Source organism: Rhineura floridana, chromosome 6 (genome assembly GCF_030035675.1).
Source record: "Rhineura floridana isolate rRhiFlo1 chromosome 6, rRhiFlo1.hap2, whole genome shotgun sequence".
NCBI classification, from domain to species: domain Eukaryota; kingdom Metazoa; phylum Chordata; class Lepidosauria; order Squamata; family Rhineuridae; genus Rhineura; species Rhineura floridana.
This window is the reverse complement of record NC_084485.1, coordinates 44,212,665-44,238,092: the sequence shown is the minus strand read 5'-3', so window position 1 is coordinate 44,238,092 and position 25,428 is coordinate 44,212,665. Positions and strand designations below refer to the sequence as shown.

Below are 25,428 nucleotides of genomic sequence, written 5' to 3'. Positions count from 1 at the left end.
TTATCTCCTTCTTCCCCCCACCCTTGCACCTGACTGAATGCTTAATTAGGGTTTAAAACCCCACTGTTCCCCCCATTCAGCTGGCTCCTGATCACTCTAGGTGGATCCAACCTGACAACGGCGCCAAATCTAATTTAATTGTGCAACCTGAACTTGTGGGCATGCAGCTGAATCCCACCACAAAATAGCAACCACCTGGAAGCACCCAAATTCATTATGGCCTAAGCTTTGTTGTTTCAACTCTTCTAGAGCTTCCTTTCCTCTCTTCAAATAACTTGCAAAGTAATACAGCAACCACCCATGGTTCTATGGAGAGGCTGGACCTGTAGGCGAAGCAGCCTACAGTATCGAAACTGCCATTAGTCACAAGAAAAATAAGCTAAACACTACGCAGGACTAGAATGTTAAACGGGAATAAAAAATGATGGGGATAATTTGTAAAGGAGGAAGTGTGATGTGATCACAATATAAATGCCTTTCCTAGTCTGATTTACCTCAGAGCAAAACGATGTGCTTGGACAGCTTTGCAATCTAGCAGACAAATGTGAATGGATCGCTCTGGAGACACAACTATTGAGTTGAAATGATCCATGTATGTGTGTGAGGATAAAATAGGATTTCCTCATGTATCCATCCTGAGGTCTTTGGAGGAAGAGTGCAATGTTATTGCAATAATATCCCCAGATTTCCTGATATGGCTCTATTTCCACATAGGAACTGGTTTCCCCATGTTCATACCACACAGGCGTGACCTGGTGCACCCATCTCTTCAACTGAAAGTGAGGTGAGACACTGTCTTTTTGGTTGTCAGTAAAACTATATTGTATACATAAAATTGTACCAAGGCTGCAATCCTATGCACACTAACTAGGAGTTCCTATTGACAAGTCCCATTGACCTCAGTGGGAATTCCTTCTGAGTAAACATGCTCAGGATTGAGCCATAAGAGCCTTGACTCCTTTTGAAAAGGCTAAAAGAAAGGTCACAGATAAGTTTAGTGATGTGGCAGTTGAAAGTTCAGTGTTCTCTTTTGGGTAGAAAATGTTTGTGATCATTATACAGAAATGCAAGATTTGTATAGCACGAATGAAGCAATGCATCTTAGAATGCCCCAGGTAAAAGGAGTAGGCAAATCTCCATGTCTTTGTGCTTTCTTATTGTTTCTGAGCCAAGAAGCAACACATGCAAAACAAAGTTATTAATCAGGCTGCTTTAAGTATTGCCCACTAAGGCAGAAAGTTCTTGAAAAGTTGCACCAAATGTCTTTATGAACTGTGTAGCATTCTGAAGTAGCTCAAATTCATTCTGTGATCATGGTAAGAGCCTACCTACATCAATGTGACAAATCAGATTGCACTCCCATTTCCTCTTAATGTTTTCTCAAGAGCATTTAGGCAGCTATGGTCTCGCCAAGAAAGATAAATCCATTCCCAAATTTTACTTAAATGTGGCCATATCTCATCACAGAGTATGACAAGGAGATTGCATTCTGAAGAAGTACCCAACCATCATGTTTTAATTTCTGTTTCACAGATCAAACAAGACCACCATGAAACATGGTTCTATAGCAGCCCAACAAGGATTGGGACTTTTAAACACCAACACCAACAGCAAGTCTCAAAAGAAGAGCCAAAGGATCAGATGTCTTTAGCTGCAAAATAGCCAATGCCCAATCAAGAGGCAGGAACTACTTCCAGTGCACCTCTTTCATATGACCATGCAAGCATTACTCGGCTAATTCCAAGCATAGCAATGGGAAGAGTAAAGGCTCCTGTTCAGCTGGGCACAATTATCTCTGCTAAAATACACTGAAGGTGCTAACTCCTTTATAGGCATCCAAGAAAGAGTGAATAAGAAACTCAAGACAAGGGACTAACCTTGTCATATTCACAGAGCCCCAAGCCGTGTCAATTCCAAAGCACACCAAACGACTCTGACAAGAAGCTTCCAAACCCTGACAAAGGTTAAAGGCAATGACTTGGCCATGGAGATGGAAGTCTTGGAGGCATATGTGGGGAGAGCTTCAAAGTAAATATCAGCAATGGAGAACATGGAACAGGAGACTAAGGAATTTACCACCGTGGTTAAAGACATTTGTCAGGCTGTGAGATGAATGGAGAACATACAATAGAGTTCTTGGCTTCCTTGAAGACACTAAAGGTACCTGAATTACTTCAATATTAATATTTTGATTAGTATTTAAATATATGTATTGCAGTAACACCCAGACATGTTTGACAAGCTCAGGCTATGTCTTACTAAAAGGAATGATCCCGGTCACTAACCATATAAAACCAAGAACAAAGAACAAAGTGCTGCTTTTTGGTTGAAAATTTCATATAAAAGACTGTTGTGCTATGGTTGAGGTAAAAGCCCCATATTGATTAACTTTCAACAAGACAAATTGCCAATAGAGATTTTAATTACCTTAAAAGGATAACCCTCCCTTTCAGCTATTTGTACTGTAAACCAACCAGGTCAGGGTCTAATGTCCTAAATTCAATTCTTTCTTAGGGCAATTCATAGAACATCACAATCCTGCTTCTAGGATCCCCAGGCACTAAAACAATAAACGGTAACAACAAAAGCAACAACACATAAATAAATTAGGAGTCTCTTTAAACTGACTTCCTTGGGTAGTGACAAATTTTAAGGGAGGGCGGAACCTCATGAGGAAAATAAAGCTAATAAGGCTAATGTCTTGATTGACACTCATTTGAAGCCTGCTTTTACAGTGGCAAGGTCACCACACCCAGACTGCTTGGATGCATACCATCAAGTGATTCAAGAGTCCATTGTATGCAAGGAAGAAAAATATTTTAGAAGGCAGAATAATTGACTCATCACATGATGCAATCTTCGGTCAACAAGATGAGTGTTCAGTTCATGTTCCTTATTTTCACCTGATGTTATGTGCAATTTAAAAAGTGTGTGTACATGTGTCTGTGCGTCTATGCATGTACACACATTTGGTTTAATAAATACAAAAATGTCTCCTAAATGGATCATATCTCCACTATCTGAATGGCATCTGATCTGTAATTAAAAACAAAACAAAGCACCCATCGGGCTCAAACCACAAAACCTATATTCATCCCAACCCTTTTAAAAAGAAAAAGAATATAATTAGAACTTTATGAGCTGCACGATGAACACTGACCACCTGCCACACCCCTTGTCTACTCCAACAACACATGGACAATGGAACACCTTAATTGTGAGCTTTCATTTATATTGCGTATTTATATCCTACCTATAAATCAAAGCTCTTGAGGTAGCTTACAATATACTTAAATAACAACAAAATATACATGAACAGGAAAGGTGTGCACAAGCTTTTTCCCAGATGTTTCAGCTGCTACTCTTGCTGATGAATCTCTGGGCCACAGAGAAACTAAACTTGGCCCAGAAATTGCTACCACAGCAGACAGATCTTAGTAGCACATGGAGTGGGGCTTTCTTACATGGGCTCCATTCTCAGAACTTTATGGTGATTAAGTCATAATAATTTATGTATTATTTATTATTGCATTTATATTCCACCTTTTCTCCAAGAAGCTCAAGGTGGCATATATGATACTCCCCCTCTCCATTTTATCCTCACAACCGTCCTATCATATAAGTTAGGCTGAGAGACAGTAACTTGCCCAAGGTCACCCAGTGAGTTTCATGGCTAAGTGGGGATTTGAACCCTGATCTCCCAGGTCATAGTCCAGCACTCTAACTACTTTGCTACACCGGCTGTCATAATAATGGCTTTCTTGAATTGTTGAGACCCAGACTTTTCTCCTCTGTCATTTTTTGTTTTGTCTGGTCTGTTTTGTGTGTCCATCATTAAGGTAGGTATGTGATTATACTTATTGGGGAGAATGATTATTCAATACATCAGGACTGAGGGCAGCATTTCCTTCTGAGGGCCTCATGCCAATGGTGGGCGGAGCCAGAGACAAAAGTGGGCAGAGCAGCAAATGTGAATTTCACCTTTTACAGTAGGCTGTGCAAGCAACCAAAGTTGTCACTTGAGGTGGCAGTACATTTGACGAAGCAGCAGCACACAATCCTAGAGGTGCATCCCAGGGTGCCTTCCAATATTGTACTGGATGCTGGAATGTTTGCAGATCATGTGGTACAGCCATGAGGGGCCACAACATATCCCAAGCTAGCCCCAAGAACAATGTGTCTGAGTGAGAAGTGACTGAGTGAGAAGTGACGGATGAAGACTCAGGATAGAGAAATTTGTGAAGATTCCAATAGTCTGGGGATTAGGTACAGAGCTTCTTATTGCTTCTCTGTGGTTACTGTTCCCTATACTTTCCCCTTTGTTTACTCTTGGCTCCCTCTAGCTTGCCCTCTACCATTAGGGCTGGTCCAGCCAAAAAGTCAGATCAATATTATTATTATTAAATTTTATTTATACCCCGCCTTTCAGCCAAAGGCCCTCAAGGCAGCTTACAAAGAAAAATAAACACAAGTATAAAAATACAATATAAAAATACAATATAAAAATACAATAAAAGCAATACAATTTACAAAAAATTAAATTAAATAACAAATAACATAATTATAATATCAGTAGGCAGCCATCTGGGGCACTTCCTATGCGGAAAGCAGTTTCTTAAACAGGTCTCTCACACTACTTCCAGTGTAGACAGTTTCCAGAGTGAAGACAATCCAGAATTACCCTAGTTAATATCCTGAAAGGGTCCAGACCACAATTTCAGACAGTTCACCAACTCCAGCAGTAAAAAGCCCTGCTGCTTCTGGCCACAATACCAGTTCGCACCAAGAGATTTAACATCCTTTGAAAACATGAGTCTTGGAAATGAAGAATGCACAGTGCACATGTATTTACTGATATTTCCATGGTGCAGAGCACACAAGAGCCCTGCCAAAGTACACACAGCCAAGGACAGTATGAGACATTTACTGATAGGCCACTGCTCTCCACCTGTCTAGTTCTACTGACATCAGAATTTCTGGTGTTAGGCTGCTTTGCATGTGATTAGCGAAAAGATGCATGCTTTCCTTAAAATGATACATGCTACAGGTCATCATTTTGGTCAATCAAAAGGTCCCTTGCATTGTGTTTCAGTATGAAGTGTGTGTTAAAAAATACTATATGTTAAGTTATGAGGGATATGAACATAAACACATGCACAAGATATGAGCACAATGGGTTAGACCCAGGCTAAGTTAGCTGAAACTCGGTGAATCAAAAGGGACTTTCACCAATTTCTATGGTACTCATGGCAAGCTAATCGTTTACCCACTGAAGAACACGTTAGTACACATACTTCTGAAGAGTTAATAGATGTAAGGTATATTCTCACAATAAGCATTACAAAGTATAACAAGATGAGAAATCCAGTGTGTCCCACACAAAGAGAGTTAAGACTGTCCAGCTGGCATGGTGTGATAGTAACATTTTGTTGGCCCTTGCTATAAAGAGTGCCATCGTATTGACCTGGCTCAGTGCAGAACAAAGGTGATCCTTGCAAATTAGACTTACAAATGTTTGGTCTTTTTTTGTGGGGGGAAGTAATAGTAGTCATGCTGACTCATAAGGGGGAAAAAGTCTAAAATAGTGCAATACCTTTACTAGGCCAACCAAAATGTCACAAAATGGTGTGCAAGCTTTTGGGTTTTCCAGAACTCTTCATCAGATTAGATGGTAAACAAAACAAGTCTTATATAGTGGTGGCGGGGGGGGGGGAGTTGGCTGACAGTAAAACTATGGAGCCTGTATCTGGTCACAGTCTCAAAATGTATACTGAAGTAGCAGATATTCAAATGAGGCTCTGCCAGGTGCTATACAGGTTTCAGGTTGCAGCAAAGGCTTCTGGGAATGAAAGAACATGCAATTTTTGAGTGTTCAAATTTACAGTGTACCAATAAATATGAGCTTGTAGATGTGGCACCTGGGAAGAAAATCCATATGCCTAAAACTAATGAACATTTTGACTTTAGCTTCTGCTCTGTTATTAAAAGTGGGGAGAGGATATGGAATGCACTTATATATCAAGACGGTGTTGTAATAAGTAATGCTTAATTTATTTTTAAATCAGTATCCTACAATTAAAATGTGTTATGATGACAGAGCAAAGTAGAGTTGTCTAATTTAATGCAGCCACATAAACAAAGGTAAGCTAATTTAGTTTTTCCACATGATGTCCGTGAACTCACAGGATTCTGATGACACAACAAAGAGAACTGCCAAATTAGCCCTATTTACAAATTGGTTAAGTTGTTATTTAAACATTTCTGCAAATATATATGTTCTGTAGATAAGCCACCTCTCCCAAGTGCATGTTCCATAAGAGGAATTTGGGATCAAATGGGGGGGGGGGAGTTTAACTTCAGCCAGTGACAATGTTGGCACTGAGTAGGAAATGGAGCAGCAATGGGGAATCTCCAACCGTAGACCTAATTTAGCCTGCCAGGTCTTCCCATTTCACCCATGAGGCCATTTTAGCCAAGCCACGCCCCCTGTGGGAGTGCCCCTTATCAATCACCTGACATCACAATTACATCAGTTGACCCATTTTTGCCTGCAGCTGATCATTGGTGCTTGTAGATGCCCTGGATAGTGCTTGGAACCTTCAACGATCAGCTAACTGTTGGGGCTTCAAAGCACTGCACATCCTGCGTGGTTTAATGTCAAGCTATGCAGATGGATGAATGAGTTGGGCAGCCCTGTCCATCTGTAAAACTTGGCCCGCTGGGGATGGGGGATGATAAGGATCTACTTCTAAACTAGATTTTCTATCATTCTCAAGTCAATAGTCACAGGCTGCTAAAGCTAGCTTGAAATTCCTAACTCACAGCGGGTGAAGCAAAGGTCCAGAAGCAACGAAATGTTCAACACTGTTTATATGGGCCACTGAACTTAACTCTCATCAATAATGTACAGACAGGAAAACCAAGAGGTGGATGAACTGCCCTCAAGTCACCCAGCTAAGCTGGAAAGCTTCACAATGCAACCTCTCCCCCACCCTTCCCCAGTCCTGTCTTTGTGGTAAGGCAGATCTCCTATTTATTACTTCTTCATTGCCTTTTTATCCAGGCAAGTTGAAGCTCATTTTATCATTTCCACCACTTCCTGGCTCTTCAGCTCTTTTTAGCTGAAACTGTTTTTGTTGCTGCTGCGATAGGAAGGCCACTTCCACCGGAGAAGAGGACAGCAGCCACATTTGGATAACTTCTTAGAGGACTAGCTGTATTAGTCTATTACAGCAAATTTCTAGTAGTATTAGAAGCTTGTTAATGTTATTTTTTGGTGAGTGATTTGTTATGTGTTTGGTGAAATTGTTGTGAGTGGCTTCTATCACTATCCCCATTTCCATTTGCTCCCCACCTGAGCACAACCTACTCATTTTGTTTCTGGCAGTCCCAGCAATACAATCAGGCCTTTTCCCACCAATTGGCACATGCCAAAGACATGCTAGAATTACAAGAACCCAGTTTGGATGAGCTGTTCTCTCAAGATCTGAACACCTTGGAAACAATAACTGTAGTACAGTGTGACTTTTAAAAAACAATTTTGAATACAAGGTCTTGCACAAGACCTTGTTATCAGAATTTCAGTATAACAAAATAGTCTTGTGCATGACCTCTTGTACTATTTTTTTTTAAAATCAAATGGAATGGATATTACTCCCCCTCAAACCTCAAACCTCCATTCTGCCCATTATGCAACAAGACAGATATGGGCTGGTAATGTTTGCTCTTGATCTCTTGCAAACTTCCCATGGGGGAATACAAAAATTAAAGATGCACCCAAACAGAGAGAGAAATAACTATGTGTATACCCAGAACAGGAAAAGGCAGAGGTAGTTTTTGAGGGGAAGAGCCAGAACACACAAATTGAAACATTCCATAAAGGGGGAGTTAAATTCTTACTTGATCTCTCTGTAGCTTTTGATACTGTTGCACGCCTCCCCAATCTCCAAGCAGTGAGATCTCAGGGGTCCCTGCACTCTTCCAGGGTTTGGTTTCCTTCGGGAAGAAGGTCAGCGGAAACTGCGGTGTCCTTATGAAATATGGTTTATTTATTTACACACATTCCAACCTGAGCTTAGGATGGAGGGGGTTCAAGGCATAAGCAGTCCAATATCCAGCTTTTCTATCTGTATTACAGGAGGCACTCCAAATGCCATGGTGCTTAGAGACAATCTCTCTGCCTGCCTCCAGTCACCAGCCTTTCTCTAGACGCAACTCAAAAACAAACCTCTCCTAGGCTCCGGGGGGGGGGGGGAAGGCTCTCCTGAAGAGTTTCAATGGCTCATTCATCAGTTGCTGGGCACCTAATAGGCCTATTAACTACCTGGCCACTCTATTTGTTTAACAAAAGACATTCATCTGGCTAGCAGAGCTAGCCCCAAGGCACAGGATTCCAAATCAGAGGCTGGAAAGGGAACCCACAGGAATCATTCATCCCAACCCCCATGCTCATAACAATACCATTGGCCATGGTATCCTTCTGAGCCAACTTGGTGAGATGGGTATTGGAAGCACAGTTTTACAGTGGTTCCGATCCTTCCTCCAGGGTCATTTTCAGAGAAGAGCATTTGCTGATTGTCTTTTGCCTCTCTGGCAGTTGTGCTGTGGTACCATCTTGTCCCCCATACTGCTTAACATCTATATGAAGTCCTTGAGAGCGGTCATCAGGAGATTTGGGACAAGGTGTCAGCAGTACACTCATGATACCCAGCTCTATTTCTCTGCTACATCTGAATTGGGAAAGGCCATGCAAGCCCTGGACCAGTGCCTGGACTCGGTGGTGGGCTGGATGAGGGCCAATAAACTGACTCTGAATCCTAGCAAGAAGGAGGCGCTGTGGGTTGGTAATTCCTGAGTTCAGATAATTGGTCAATTCCCTGCTTTGGATGGGGTTGTATTCCCTCTGAAAGAGCAGGTTTGTAGCCTAGATGTGCTCCTGGATCCATCTTTGTCACTAGAGGCCCAGGTGACCTCAGTGGCTAGAAGTGCCTTTTATCAGCTTTGGATGGTAAGACAGCTGTGGCCGTTTTTCGGCCAGTATAGCCTGACCACTGTTGTCAGTGGTAAACTTCAGGCTGAATTACTATAATGTGCTTTATGTGGGGCTGCCCTTGAGGTTGGTCCAAAAGCTGCAGCTGATGCAAAATGCAGTGGCACGACTGCTCACTGGGGCAGGGTATCGCCAATGCATTACCCCGCTGCTGAAAGAATTGCACTGGCTGCTCATTAGCTACCACACCAAGTTTAAGGTTTTGGTGTACAAAGCCCTATGCAACCTGGGACCAGGATACCTGAAATATCATCTTACCCCTTATATACCCAGTAGATCACTGCACTCTGCAGGTGAGGACCTCCTGCAGATGCCATCTTATCAGGAGGTCCCACACAACATAGGAAGCAGACCTTTAGTATTGTGGCACCTACCCTTTGGAATTCCCTCCCTTAAATATTAGACAGGTGCCATCTCTGTTATCTTTTCGGCGCCTACTGAACACCTTCCTCTTTCAACAAGCCTTTTAAGTACAGGCCTTATCCCAGTCTGTTTCTGTGTTGGAATTACTTTTTTAGATGTTTTTAAAGTTTTAAAAAATATGTTTTTAAAGATGCTTTGTTTTAATGTTTTTAAAGTTGTTAAAATATATTAAAACAAATTTTAAAATCTTTTGTTTTTAATATGTTTTAGAGTGTTTTTACTGATTTTGTTTGCTGCCCTGAACTCCTTCTAGGAGGAAGGGCAGGATATAAATTAAATAAATAATAAAGAACTGCCAACTGGTGTGAACAGAAAACAGCAGTATAACTATGAGAAGCATAAGACAAGCCGTGTGTGTGTGGACCTGTGCAGGCTAATTATGCGCACACAGAAAAGTTGGATCTAAACAACCCATTTGTGAAATATCAACCCTGTCTGGAAGCATCCAAAGTTAACCTAATGAATTCAGCAAGAACTCCCTCTAATACCATCTTAATATTGAAACAAGGCCTTAACAGCATGTTTTCAGTCAGAAATACATATTTTTCTCTTCCAGGTTTTTTTGCCCATTGCTTGAACATCCAGCTGAAAGATGAGCAGTGTCATCTCAAAGTCCTGCGCACCGCATTGTGCACATGGATTAATTCTACTAAAGGACTTGAATTTGAAGAATTGCCAAAGGAGCAGACTATTGCAGCAAAACTAATAAAGAGTCTAGGGACACTTTTAAGATAGATAGATAAACTTTAATGCAATCTTAGCCATAGGCCATGTGCAATTCTCACTACATACAAACATTATCAAAAATACATACATACAAAGATAATAATTGGGGAAGATTATGTCACGGTATTTAACTCTTTTGCAAAAGCCGCTCTCAGTTTTTGGGCTGCCAAAGCAAAATTAGCAACCGCTAAGGTAGTTGAATTAAAATTATCAGATAAAAGTGTAATAACCATCTCTTCAACAGTACAAGGCGTTATAAAGGCTAGAAAGGTTGATAAAAATTTATGCCTAGGTTCATCGTAGAGTGGACAGTACAATAAGTAATGGACGATCTCCTCAATTGCGTCACAGCCATAAATGCATTTACGATGGGCCAAGGGTGTACCTCGGTAACGGCCCTCAAGGTACGGAGTTGGCATCACTTGGAAGCGGAGAGCAGTAAATGCTCTTCTGATAGGAGCCCTGTCAAGTACATCTAAATAGTTTGACAAAAAATGATTTAATTTGAAACATGGAAACCAAATAGAGAATGGAGCCGATACAATGGACATACGATCTTGAGCAGCGTCGCCCTCAAAATCCAATTATGGAGAGCGGCATTACTCAATTCCATCAATCTATTTGGAGTTAAATCATATTTAGAAAGAATCGACTGGCATTTCTTCGCCCATCCTCCTGATAGCATTTGAACCTGCCAACATTGCTTGACTAGGGTAGAGTCATCCTTATTAAGAATACGAAGCCAATAACGTAAATAGGCTAGATCAATACGAGCAGCTACTGAGGGCAACCCCAATTCAGCTCTAAGATGAATAAATGTATTATGCCACAAGCTTTCATGGATTCAACAGGGGTTGTAAGCCTGTGGACCTCTCCATGTTGCTGGACTTCATCAGCTCCAGCTGGTATGCCAATGGTCAGGATGATGGGTGTTACAGTCAGCAACATCTGGAGTGCCACAGGTTCTCTACACCTGGTCTGCTTTCTCAGTTGCACAATAATATTATCAGGATGTGGTATGAGAAATCAAGTTGGATAGGACTTCCGGGAAGGGTGACTTCGCTTGTGCCTGCTTTTGGGACGGGCTCCCGCCTCAAAAGAAGCTTATTCAGATATAAATCAGTCAGAACATTTTTTTTTTACTGATGAAATTTCTCCCGGGCAGGGAGAAACGTAGAGATCAACCTCAAAAGCCTGTTTTTGTTGGGAGGACTGGATTTCATTAATTTATGAGATAAGGTCCAGCCAACAATGCCGGACGGACTTTCGAACAAGCTCTATCTGCTTAAGCGATACGTTTATCTTTTCTTTAAAGAGAGAACGGACTAACAGGCAAGCACCCTTCTTTCTATTATTTTTTTTACTTGGTTTAAATTGTTGCAGCAAAAGGAGATTTGTCAGATTTGATCGGCTTTGGACAACTTCTGGGTGAGCTATAACTCTTCTCTGTTATCCACGAAATTAACAGCTTATCTCTGTTTCTGTCGCAAAAAGCTGTCCTGGAAGTGCATTCTAAAGATATAAACAGAAGAGGGATTTCTATTCCTGATTTCTATTCCGAGGAATATTAATTGTCTGGGACTATTCTCTTTTTGGTCTATTTTATTTTGACGAATCTGCTTCTTCACGACGCCACTAACTGTTTTGATGCTGGGAACTAAATTTGTTTTGCATTCTTGAACATAGAGAGATAAGGCAGGCTGCTCTGTTTATACTGTGATGTCATCAAGCCTGGAATATTAACCCAATTGTTGCTGAAATAAGAAGTGGTTCTTCTTTATTTTTGTTTTGCTTTGTTTTCGTGGTTTTAAAAATGGCAATCAAGAAAGTGGCTGAGAATCTGGAAGTAACTATGTTTCAGAAAATAATGGATGAGATTGAGATAACGAAACAAACCCTGCGACAGGGTAGTAAGGAGCTGAAAATTGAACTGAGCAAAATGACGCAGGAGCTTAAAGAAATAGGGGATCCTGTGAGAGAGGAGAATGAGATCAGAGATGAGAAAAGAAAAAATAAAGGGAAGATACAAGCCCTGGAGATTGGAACAAATGTAGAATTGGAAAAAGATCTGGAGTTTATGGATTTTAGAAATAAAATCTACTGTTTGGAATTTAACGTTATCTCTGAAGAAATTAATGAAGATATTAGAGATAAAGTTATCAATGGCTTGGATAATCTTTTGGACTGGAATGACGTGATGGAGTTTGATATAGAGAAAATCTATGGAATTAACTGCAGCCATGTGACAATGGAAAAACTCTCAAGAGATGAGCCAGTGCATTTTGTAAAAAAGAAGAACAGAGATATGACTTTACAACAGTATTTCAGCAACTTATTCAGAATGGATGGCAAGAAAATATTTGGGATAGAGGAAATTCCCATCAGACTCTTATTATATGACTATGGCTACGACAGCAAGATTATTATGGAATACTGATAATGGAAGATTGGACACTGAAATTACTGGACTTAACAGGACTATTGAAGATGGAAGATGGAACTAATAGGGATAATGGAATAATGGCTATTGAAATTATTGAACCTAACAGATTTTGATGAGATGGATTAATCGAAATGTTTATTTGGACTATGGTTATGACAATAAGATTATTATAATTATTAACGAGATGGATTAATCGACATGTTTATTTGGAGAAAAATTGATAGATATATTTCTTAAAGAATTGAAACCTCTCTTTGACTTTTTGTGGAAAGAATAAAGTAATGTTTATGAGATTTGATGATTAATTAAGATAACTACTGGAGGAAAGTGATTTTATAATATGATTTAAGAGACAGGATTGTTATATATTGTAGACCTATAACTGATTTGATCTGTGACAAATGGGAAGTCAATATTTTATTTTTTTTTGTTTAATTATTTTTGTTTTGTTTTGTTTTTTGTCTTTGAATGTTTTATGATTTTGTTTTGTATGTTTTATGAAAATTTGAATAAAAATTATTGTAAAAAAAAAAAGAAATCAAGTTGGATAATCTGTGTTGGTGTTATGTGCCTTCAAGTCGATTTCAACGTATGGCAACCCTACGAATAAGCGACCTCCAGTACCATCTGTTATAAACCCTCTGCTCAGATCTTGCAAGTTGAGGTCTGTGGCTTCCTTTATGGAATCAGTCCATCTCTTGTTTGGCCTTTTTCTACTCCCTTCTGTTTTTCCTAGCATTATTGTCTTTTCTAGTGAATAATGTCTTATCATTATGTGTCCAAAGTATGATAACCTCAGTTTCATTGTAGTTGTCTGATTGAAAATGTCCCATTCCCATCCACTTTAATTCACTCACACCAAGTATTGTAATGTTGATGCATTCCGTTTCTAGCTTGACAATTTCTAACAAGTCAATTAATGCTTAAATATATGCAAAGCAAGCGGAGCAACCCTTCCAAACAGCAGTAATTGGTGATACAGGCATGTCAGTTTGTTGGAAGGTCTGATCATAAGATCACAGAGTTGGAAGTGACCTCAAAGGTCATCTCATCCAACAACCACTGTTGCAGGAAACTCACTACTACAGTGTTCCTACCATCGAGCTTCAACTAAAAACCCCTCTAACATAGGAGTCTATTGTCTTCTCAGAAACATGTCCCACTGTCGACCACTGGTGGCACAGACCTCCCCTGAAGTTTGTGTGTCCCTTCGGCCCAGGCCTGAGGAATCTGTGGCCTTCCCAAAGGCATTGAACTCTTAAGTCACATCAGCCACAGTCAGCATGGTCAAGGGCCAGGGAGAATGGGGGTTAAGAGTTCCATAACAGCTAGAGGGCCACAGGTTCAGCAACACTGGGTTCCCAGATGTTGCTGGACAACAATTTTCATCATTCCTGACCATTGGCCAAGCTAGCTGGGTCTGATGGGAGTTGTAGTCAAACAACAACTGAGGACCCAAAGCCTGGGAAAGGTTGCTCTCAGCCTTGCACCTAGGCACGCAACATAACAAATGGGCCTTTCTTAACTTCATTAGCAGGACAGCTCCGCAGCTCGAACATCGCAGTCCTGCAGAAATGTCTTTTATTTCGACACGGAAACCGTAGAGTGAAGGAGAGACATCGCGGAAAGGTTTTGATCCCTACCGGCTCGGGCTGCAAGACTCGAGGGGGCAGCCGGGCAAGCTTTCTTCAATCTGCCTCAAGGCTTCTCGGGAGGGGGGTGACCTCTGTTTTCGTCTCTCCGCCCCGCCCCGCCCCGCAGGCCCGCTGACCACAAGGTACCCAGCACAGAAACCTACCTCTACGGCCTTATCGTAAGCCCTATCCGTCTCCCTTCCACGGGTCTCAGTGCTCACGTGGAGCTCTAAAAGCTCCCCCCACTGCTACTCAAACAGCCCCACCTTTTAGCCGTTGTCCATCTCCCATTGGTTGTTGGGAGCGGATGGCGCTCCGGCAGCGGGCGGACCCCTTTGTGACGCCACAATCAGCTGTTTGAACGTTCTAATTTCTGAGCCGAGATCAACTGGGGATTCAGCAATAACAGAAAAATAATAATACTAAGACTATAGCCAGGGGAGGGAGGGCGTCCGGACGCGAAGGCTGCTGCTTGCACTTTGTAATGGTGCATATCTTCTGAGAAGACCTGAGACACCATTCACATCACCACCATCACCTCCTCCTCCCCTGCATCCTTTTTTGGGGGGAGGGTCTTTTTTTTAATCGTTTCTATAATTGATCTTAGCTGATTTCGATTAAAACTACCTCACAGACTCATGCCTAAAGCTGGTGCTTAAAAAAAAATCTTGTGTTTTCTTTTTTGTGTGAGTGGCGTTGTTTACAAAACATTTGATGACATTAAAGGCAAGGTAAGTGCTGCTCCCCCCATTACCCACTGCGGTCTTCTTATTTTCAAACTTGAGAAGCATCTTTTTGTGGCGAAATAGAGCGTGTGAATTATTTTGTTATTGCTGTTGACGTTTTAGGAACCCATCCCTTTGCATGAAGGGTATTTTTTTGTGGCATGTGGCATTCATCTCTAAGATAGCGATTTCTCTTCTAGTCTGTCATTTAAATTCCCCTTTGTATTTGGCAGTCTCTATGCGGCCGGGTGCATCGCTTTATGTTTCTGAATATGTTGTTATGGACGCGTTGCAATTTCATCCTCGGTTGGCAGGGAAATCACGAATACATTATCTCGGGGTAGGAGACCATCTAAACACCAGGAGGGAGAGATCTTTGTGTTGAGTGGAGAAACAGGCTATCTTGACCTCTAGACTTGAGTTAGGGTCGGGGTGGGAAGGCTCTTGTTTACTTTAAACCACCCAGAACAGTGTCCTCTCTTTTGGCCTGCAGATGAAATTTGGCGTGCGTGTGTAATCTCCGTATAGGGTTTTGAGAGTAAAGTGTCCCAGTTTAAAACCGGGTGCCCCTAATGTAAAAAACTGCATAATCGTTCCTAATCATGGTTGCTATCTTTTTTCCCGAAGGGCCCTCGGTATTAAACAAAAGATTGATAAGAGACCGCCAGGAATAATACAGGCTGGGGCTCGGGATCTGACTAGTTTGTAATTGACTCTCTAGCTTCAAATTCAGAAAGAGCCTTTTGTCTTGACTTTCTGTGGCGATCCGCAGCGGCAGCAACAAAATGTTGCAGATATTAACAATACACCGAAGGGTGAAGGGGGAGGGAGACGGAGAGAGAGGCGAAGGAGCGGGGAGAGGAAAGAAGGCAAAACATCCCCTTGTTTGTGTGGAGCATGTCTCACTGAGGTCATAACAGGCGAATGGAAAATGTTCATCATAATTAACTGCAGATCAGAGCATGGGTTGGTTGCCTGCCTTCAGTTCAGCTCTTTCCTTGAGAGCGAGGTTGTTTCCCGAAGCAATCCTGCCGCTTACCGCTGTTTATGGGTGCAGAATGTGAGTTCCTAAAGCATAACGAGGGCTTGATTTGTTGTTCTTCCTACACTCCTACACTCCCTGTTTGTTTCTTGTTAAAAAGATTGGGGCGGCAGGGTGCGAACCCTTGCAAGGGAACTACGCACAGATATTGGATGGCCTCTGGGTTTATATAAATATAAACCGTGCATACACTTGTGGATCGGGGTAAAGCGACGGGAAGGGAAGGAAACAATCTGCAACGTCCACCCTTCTATGGAAATGTGTATCTGTGCCAAGTATAAAGAGGTTTGCCGGCTCCTTAAAGACGAGGAGATGCATTCTTGTGGCACGAGCTTTCGCGAAGGATACGAGTCCCCGCTTCGTCGGCTGCAGGAGGCAGGATCGGGGCCGAGGTCTCTCCTTTGTTACGTATGTAAAAAAAGGAACAAAGAGCAGGCTTGTTAAAATGAGCAACGAGGCATCGTGTTTTCTAGAGCTGGCAGAACTCCCCCCCCCCCCGGTTAGTCAGTTTCACGGCCCGGCGGATGTCTTCTCTCCACATTCCCTGGTCTGTGCCTCTTTTGTTACTAGTTTCTTCGCCAACGGATTAAGATTAAAGGTTGATCTCAGTTCCCATTGGCTGCCTAGGATTGGAAGCCTGGGGTGACGTTGCCGTCATTTGCATATGACATTGATTCGTCACTAAGGCCAGCCCTTTCCAGTCCTTCCCTTCCCCTCCCCACCCACGCATCCTGAAGTTGTCCTCTTTTGACCTGTGTGGAAGGCTGTCGTGTACTGGAGGAGCGCTGAAGATCGTGCATTCTTTCGATAATCTGGTGGGCAAAGGATTGCACGGAGCAATGTCGTATTTTTATCTTTGTACCGCTGAGCAAGAAAGTCGGGGTGTCACAGCAGATAAAGCATCTAAGAGAAAAACCAGGGCTTGGTTTTGGGTGCCTTTAGTCCACTTTATGCATTATTATTTTAGGCTCATTCAGCATCTTATATTTTAAAATACATAATTTAATTGTGGGTGTAGCTGGAAAGCAAAATCTCTTATGCACTATTAAAGCAGAATGGCCAAAATGTGCAAACACAATGATTTTTTTTAAAATGGAGAATTCAGAGTGTGATGCAAATAGAATTTTTAAAATTTATTTCTACATTTGTGTCCCACCTTTCCTTCAGAGAGCTCAAGGTGGCACACAAGGTCCTCCCCCTCTACATTCTATCCTCCCAACAGCCCTGTGAGGTACGTTATTGAAACGTTATGCTGAGAGGCAATGAATGGCCCAGGGTTGCCCAGCGAGCCTCGTGGCTGAGTTGGGATTTGAACCCTCGTCTCCCAGGTCCTAGTCCAGCACTAACCACCACCCTCAGCTCAGTTTGGCACCCCCTCAGCTCAGTGCCCTGGGTGACCGCCGAGCTCACCCACTCCTACAGCTGGCCCTGCAGACAGGCAATGGGAGGAGCTTTCCAAGGAGCTGGATGGTGCAAGACTTCAGAGCCTTGCCTAGTTCTTTCCCATAACTCCCAGCTGCAGCAGCAGGACTATTGGCTCTTCCTCAACTGTTACCTAGTAATAGTAGCAGCAGTCATTCCAACAGACTGGCTGAACTGTTTCCATACCAGCTGGTTGCTATAAGAACTATAACTTTAAGAATTGGTGCCTGTTTATTCTTCCCTCCTCGCTTCCCATCCGTATTTTTTTCTTTTGTGGCTTTTGTTGTTGTTGTATCCAGTGTAAATCTTACTTAGAGCAGACCCTTGAAAGCAATGGCCATGTGAATATAACATAGTTTGATACAACCCTTAGATTGCAAGTTTAAGAGCAGGAATGAGCAGATGAGTTGTTGTGGCATAAGCTTTCGTGAACTATATATGAGTCCCCACATCATTGGCTGAAGGAGGCAAGATCCACTATGGAAGCCTTTTCAGCTGAAGAGCAGAATAAAAATAGTTTAAATAAAATAAATAACATTTGCAAATACTAAAAATGGCAGAATAAATCATGCAAATTAATAGAATTAATTAAGCAGATTGCACAATTTATGCACACCTGAGCAGATTACAAATTCTTTGGCTGATGGATATCTAAACCATTTAGATAAATCTGTATTCAGATACGATGTCTATGAGGGCTTTTTCCAATAAGACTATGCTGCCATGGTCTTAATCTTGGATACAGTCAATTCAGATGACACAACAGTTTCAAATGATAGCCAGGGTGGTGTAGAAATTAGATATTTTTCACTTATCTTCTGCATATAGAGATGTTGGTTTCATGATGTTGGATAACTGCATGTTATTTTGATAGGGCCACGTGAACTCCTGAGAGATTTTCTTTTTTTGGTGAGAGGAAACTAAATGAGTTATTCTGCCTTCTCTCAACCTGCATACATTGTTATCTTTGTTTTGTGAATCACTAGCTCTCCATAGTTAGGTAAGACTAGGAGAAGAAAAGAAAGAAAAAAGGAACAATTGAAACCAAGACCAATGATGCACAAGCACTTTACAATGTAGGCAGGAAGGAGTGGGTGGCTCTTATTTTTGTAATTAACAGGGATGGGGCTTCCAGAACTGTTTCAAGCGTAGGAAATACCTATTTAGAATCAAGATGTTGCTCCCCCCAAATAAACCCTTTCCAAATACTTCGGAACACAATGGGAACTGAAGGCCTGCCAAGGAAAACCTTGCAAAACACATCCAAGAATACCTACACTGTCATCACCACAGTGTACAAAGGCAATATGTGCTTATGATGCTATCTTCATCACCTCCTCCTCAAGATGGGATAGCTATGCGAAAATTGCTTCATCTCTCACTTTGGTGTCTATGCTCAACTGTATCTGGAGATATGTGTCATAGTAACAGATTGTGCAACTGTCATTCAAAATTTAAAAGCGCACAAACTCTTATTTCTCCATGCAATGGACTAATTCCGTAACTCTTCAAAGACAGTAACATAGCTGCCTCTGTTGCTCAGTTGTAAAATAAGTAGCGATAGACAAATATGATGTCCGCAACTTTGCAGCTTACATATGCATTTAATCTGCACAGTAGCCAATATGTCTGAGTCTGTCATTTGTAGCCCTATGGATACAAATGAACATCTGAGTAGTTTCCCAGCATACGTGGCTACAGAAAAAATGCTCAAAATAGTGACTACACTTCAGTTTTATTGTACCAGCAGACAGCTTTAACACACAAATCGATAAATGACCAGGCACTGCAGCTCTAACACTAGTGCCTCTGGCCTTTTTGTTGCCCACAAATCATGTCTAATTATGACTTGTGAAAAACAGAGAACATCATACCAGCTGAACATCAAAAGGGCAATATGATAAACTTCCTTAGGATGTACAAAATCATATAGAATGTCAATGTCAGTGTTGCTCTTCTTGCAAACTAGCCAAAGCTGGACTAATCCAAGGCCCCCAAAAGGGTAAATGTTAATGTTAGCAAGCTGACTGAATTCCTGGGCCTGATTGCATGTGCACTGCATTCTTTACATTTGAGGAGGGACTATCTGTTTAACAAATGTCAATGGCAAAGCAAGACCTTTCATGTTCTAATAAGGAAATGCAGCCTTACTGATCCAGGAAATGCAGCCTTACTGATTAAATCGGACAGTACAACCAGTACAATTACTGTTCCCCTTCTGGGCAAGCAACAATTTTAAAAAGCCTCATATAGAACGTGGTTTTTTTTAGTTCACTATTCAGCTTCCCAATAAGCTTTTAAAAAAATACCTTTCTAAACCTTGTGATTATCAAGACATGTTTGAAAGTGTATGGATAGATGGGGCCAGCCCTAGGATAAGTAGTACCTTGGGTACCTTCAGCACTCCCCCCCCCAGTCAGCTTTGCAGGGCCACCCAAAAGGTTTATGGGGCCTGGTGCTGGTATGATGTTGGGGGTCTTGCTGCTGCCCCCTACAAGGACCCATGTGTGTGTGTACACAGTTGGGAGCCACATGTAAGTAAGCCACATAACGTCTACAGGTGAGAATTGTGGCTTGCAGCTCCTCCTTGCCCTGGGATCAAGCAGAACAATCGATGTGCTTCATTTGTTTCTTACATGGGAGTAAAGGAATAGGGATCGGGTTGTGCTTCTCCAGAGTACCTCCTCCAAATTTAGTGCAATGGATAAAATTGCACCTCCATCACCTCCTCGCCATATACCCAGAAACCTTTCAATAATTTCTAGTGCCAAATCTTAATTCAGGCTGTATTTATTGTCCTGGAGAATCAAAATAATGTTAGACCATTTGGGCATAAACTGTTCTTCTTTGGGGCTGAAGAAATATCTCATATTAGATACACTGTGAAGTCCATGCTAAGGTTTATTCATCAAAAGCACTGATGCTTATTTGGACATACAGTTTTATCCCACTTCTACAGTTATGCATGTTTCAAACTTCTTGTGGTGAATGGATGACCCATAAACAACTGCCACAATCTTCCAAGAGATTTGTTTTTTTTGGGGGGGGGAGAACATTACAAACAACCACAGAGGAACTGAAACCAAGTAAGGCAGGGAGAAGAGCTATGCAAACGTTGTGATTCCACAGAAGTAGAGAAAGAAAAAGTGCAATAGGGCAGCCCTGCAACCAGCATTCCTTGTTAGGTGGGGCAGCCTAATTTTTAGGTAGGACACTGGGGGGGGAGGCACATAGTGCCAGACAACCCCCCCAACTCACTGGTGGAGAGTATGTAAGGGCTAGGCCAGGGGAAGGGAAAAGCAGTGACCTTACCCTCACTCCTCCTCCATGAACAGTGTGTGTTAACTTACACAATGGACTATGTAAAAGTCAAGTTAACAGAAAATTTATAACTAACACAAGAATTAAATGATTGGCATTTTTTTTGTTTCCTCAGAAAAAAGGATGTTGAGGCTACAGTGAACAAGGATGTTAACTCCTCCCTGAGGGTCTTCAAGTCTTGTTTCTGACCTTTAGATTTTACTTCCTGTTGAACAATCAAGGGAAAACTTTTTAACTGATGACTATATAAAGGACTAACTAAGCAATTGGAAACTAATTGTAGGAAGCCATTGGAATTTTTTTACTGGTTGCTAGGTTTATTTTTCTGCTCAGAAACCCTGAAAAGGCTTCATGCTAAACTGCACACGTTGGGAAAATTAGAAATTAAGCCTGAGTTACAGCCTAGGTGGCCAGCCTGTAGTGTATACAGCAGTGTTTCCAGGGCTGTTTCCATCCTTTGCCATCAAGTATTCAAGAAAAATCAGAAAAAATAGCCACTATGATTATGAGTATAGTGAGTGTTTTAAAAGAGCAAAGGGTGACTTAGGGTAGACAACTTACTGATCTGAAAAAGAATGGCTTTATTTCACCATTTACCAAGAAGCACCCAGTCCTGCTGTACTCCAGAAGATTGACTGGATAATATCTTCAGTGACTGGAGACCAGAGTTTACTGTCCAGCTTAGCTCTTTGCCCCTCTCCCAAATTGTTTAAAATTTCAGAATACATTTTTACAATGTCAGAGAATTATACAAATGACCTTGTTCTGTACAAGTTACTGAGCATAAATCTTCATGTTAAATGTTAACAATTCATTATCTATGTCTTTGTTTTTCTTTAGGAGCAGGATGAACAGTTAACAACATCCTATTATTCCTGGCTGTGTGTGCTTTGCAGTAATGTATATTTTTTAAATTATCTGCCCAGACAATCTACATCTGCATGGACATAAGAAGGGTGAATTGTATAATCTGTATACAAATCATTCTTTTCTGGTGCAGAATTAGGTTCCTTAGGCAGATAATTTTTTTAACATTATTATTGCAAAGTACACGCAACCCTGACAAGTAGAAGAAAGATGTTGTTATTAGCTGTTCATCCTGTCCACAAAGGAAGGGAAACACAAACACACACACACAGAGAGAGAGAGCGCCATTAACATACAATACAAAGAATACTAAGGAAATTGTTGATCCAGGGCAAAGCTAGATTCCATCTATGCCACTGACATCTCAAGCTTTTTTATTTTTTTATTTTTTTAAAAAAATAGAAAACAACAGCTGATACTGTATTTTCACTATCCTTAGCCTACTGGAGCACTTCCCAGATTGCAGTAGCTGGGTCATACTCCCCTTTCCCCTCAGTTAAAACTGGAGACACACTTCAGTGTGATATCTAAAAAAGTTTACTTTTAGAATATGTAAAAATTACCTCGAGGGATGGGGGAGCTGTGGCCCTCCAGATGTTGTTGGACTACAATTCCTATAATCTCTGGCCATTGATCCTGATGGCTGATGCAGATGGGAGATGGAGTCTAACAAATATCGGAAGGGTCAGAGGTTTCCTATCCTGCCTTTTTAGATCTTGCTCCCTGCATTTCTGCCAAAGTCACTGGACTGGCCAAACCTCATAACAGGAAGAAGGCGAGCCCAGCACAGTGATTCATGAAGACATGTGCAACAACTTTCAGTGATCTATGTAGAGGTAGAATCTTGACTAACCCACTCGCACGTAATACAAGAGATGACCCTGAATGTTGTGCCTCCAGCAGAGCCTATGTAGAAAGGTTTCAGCTAAACACTGGGGGGAGAGAAGCCCTAAGAGCTGTTCAATGGCAGGACAGAGCACCTTGTGCGCAGACACTGGATGGCCATCTGTCAGGGATGCCATAGTTGCATCCTGCAAGGTAATTCCTGCATTAAGCAGTGAGTTGAACTAGATGACCTCTAAGGTCACTTCCAATTCTATAATTCTATGATTACATGATGAAATGAATGTGCAGACATACCAGGTGGACAGGGCATCAGTTCTGGTGGGTACTTGGGAGTTCCACAGGAGCCTTTCATTATTTTGTTTCATTATTTCTCACTGTGCACTGGCAGTTCCTTTGATGGTACATTGACCCCTCGTGTGGCAAGAAGCTGAGATTACCAAAAGTCTTTGTCAGGGATGAAGTGGGGGTGCAGTTATACACAGGAGATTGTTTCCCACAGCAGAGCTTGGTGGCACCAGCCATCTCCTTCTTTGTGCTGGAGCTAAAAAAAAGAAAAGAAAAACCTTTGTCCCTTGAAAGTATAATCCCCTCTTGCTGTGAGCAGATGGCCCCTGCTAGGCTTTCGGACACACCGTCTGTGCTGCATGTCATTTTATGGGGCGGGGGGAGAAGAGGTATCACCCACTTATCCCCTGTTTCCCACATCATGCTGGGTAAAACTGTTTAGACTTGGGTCACGTATAGTCACACGGAATACATAATCCTGGCATGCAGGCTCTGCTTAGCAGTAAGTACTTCCTTATGCCCCCATGCCTTTCTCCTCTGGTCACATTTCTTTCTGTCAGTTCTCAAAGTGACTGAAGATTTCTTTCAAATCTTGCACAAGTAAGGCTTGTCAACTCCTGCTCTTTCAATGGTATTCTTGAGATAGTCAAGGAAAGCAGAGTTAAACTATGGAGTTTGCTCCCACAAGAGGCAGCAATGACAAGCAACCTTGATGATGATGATAAATTATATCCCAGCCTTCCTCCCAGTAGGAGCCCAGGGCAGCAAACAAAAACACTGAAAACACTAAAAACACAGTAAAACATCATAAAACAGACACTAAAATATATTAAAACAAAACATTTAAAAACATATTAAAACAAAGTATCTTTAAAAACATCTTTTTTAAAAAAAGCTTTAAGAACATCTTAAAAGCAGTTTCAACACAGATACAGACTGGGATAAGATCTCTATTTAAAAGGCTTGTTGAAATTGGAAGGTCTTTAGTAGGCACCAAAAAGATAACAGAGATGGTACCTGTCTAATATTTAAGGAAGGTGCCACTACACTAAAGGTCCGCTTCCTATGTTGTACAGAATAGCCTTCCTGATAAGATGGTATCTGCAGGAGGCCCTCACCTGCAGAGCGTAGTGATTGAGTGGGTATATAAAGGGTAAGACAATCTTTGAGGTATCCTGATCCCAAGCTGTATAGGGCTTTGTACACCAAAACCAGAACATTGAGCTTAGCCTGGTTCATGGAGAATAAGGTTATCCAAGGCTACTAACCCTCATGGCTATGTTCTACCTCTGCTGTTGGGAGGCAGTATGCTTCTGAATACTAGTTGCTTGAAACCACAGGAGAGGAGAGTTCTGTTGCATTCAGGTCCTGCTTGGGGGCTTCCCAGAGACATCTAACTGGCCACTGTGAGAACAGGATGCTGGACTAGATGGGTCAGTGGCCTGATCCAGCAGGCTGCTCTTATGAAAGACCTGGCATAGCACAATGGTTATGATTGCAATTCTGCACAAAAGTTTATTTGCAAGTGAGGCCTGCGACAAAACATTGTAGTGTGTGGCGCTCCTGTATAGTGTTCAAGCAAATCAGCAATGTCTTTTTTCCAGGATATTCTGTCCATTCTATTTGTCCCCACCCACCCAAGTTCTCTGTCGCTCCCTCCAAAGCAAACATTCAGCATTCTATGACGACTAGTCCTCATTGGCATGTTTTGAGGTCATTCCCCTGCCCCTTGGTTGTTTTTTCTGCTTCTGCAAACCAAGCCTGCTGATACTCTCTCCCTCCTGCACAAAGATGATGCAATTTTGGCTACATAAGAATTTGCACTTGGAGAATGAATTCTCTAGTGATATATAAGATTACATTTATATCTCCCACTCTACCTGTTTCTCCAAGGAGCTCAATCTGATCTGGATCCTGATCCATCTGTTTAAAAGCCCTTTATTTATTTATTTATTAAATTTATACCTTGCCCCTCCTCCCAGTGAGAGCCCAGAACAGCAAACAAAAACACTAAAAACACTCTAAAACATCATAAAAACAGACTATAAAATATATTAAAACAAAACTTATTTAAAAACATGTTAAAACAAAACATTTATTTTTTAAAAAAGCTTAAAAAACACCATAAAAAGCAATTCCAACACAGATGCAGACTGGGATAAGGTCTCTACCTAAAAGGCTTGTTGACAGAGGAAAGTCTTCAGTAGGCACTGAAAAGATAACAGAGATGGTGCCTGTCTAATACTTAAGGGGAGGGACATCCTTACATTGCTCTTTAAAGGCTGCCTGCCTCTTCTTCATAACACCATTGCCCACCCACCCTGCCTTGTGACAGCCCAGATCACTCCAGGTGGGCCAATCTGACCTGGGGCAATCCAGGGCCCTCTTAATGTAATCTAGCCAAAGTTGAATCCAGTGCACAACCCTAGTATCTAGAGCTGACTGTGAGATTGGAAATGACTGCACAGAGCCTTAAATGTTATGTGCTTATAGATGCTTGTAGATTAGTTTGAAGTACAACCAGTTTTACAGCAAACCCTCACTTTTAAGTGGAGCAAAATAATATTGTAAATGTAAGAAATTTATATTCTTTGCTTCCAGAACAATGTTTGGGTTCAGCCATTCAAGCCTCTTTACACAGCTCA

The 25,428-nt window shown here is 41.6% G+C and overlaps 1 protein-coding gene across 5 annotated transcripts in view; it reads left to right on the top strand.

Moving 5' to 3' along the window:
- The first annotated feature begins 554 nt into the window (after window positions 1-554).
- TP53INP2 (tumor protein p53 inducible nuclear protein 2) overlaps window positions 555-25,428 on the top strand; it is a 68,175-nt gene continuing 43,301 nt past the window's right edge. Inside the window, exons 1-3 of one of the 5 annotated variants that reach the window (XM_061631621.1) lie at window positions 555-784; window positions 1,534-2,160; window positions 11,582-12,847. In XM_061631621.1, coding sequence (XP_061487605.1) covers window positions 12,012-12,635 — 624 coding nt within the window. In that variant the 5' untranslated portion in view covers window positions 555-784; window positions 1,534-2,160; window positions 11,582-12,011 and the 3' untranslated portion in view covers window positions 12,636-12,847. Of the gene's footprint in view, window positions 785-1,533; window positions 2,161-11,581; window positions 12,848-14,614; window positions 15,007-25,428 lie in introns of those variants that run through there. The other 4 variants (XM_061631619.1, XM_061631617.1, XM_061631623.1 and 1 more) reach the window with 4 other exon arrangements.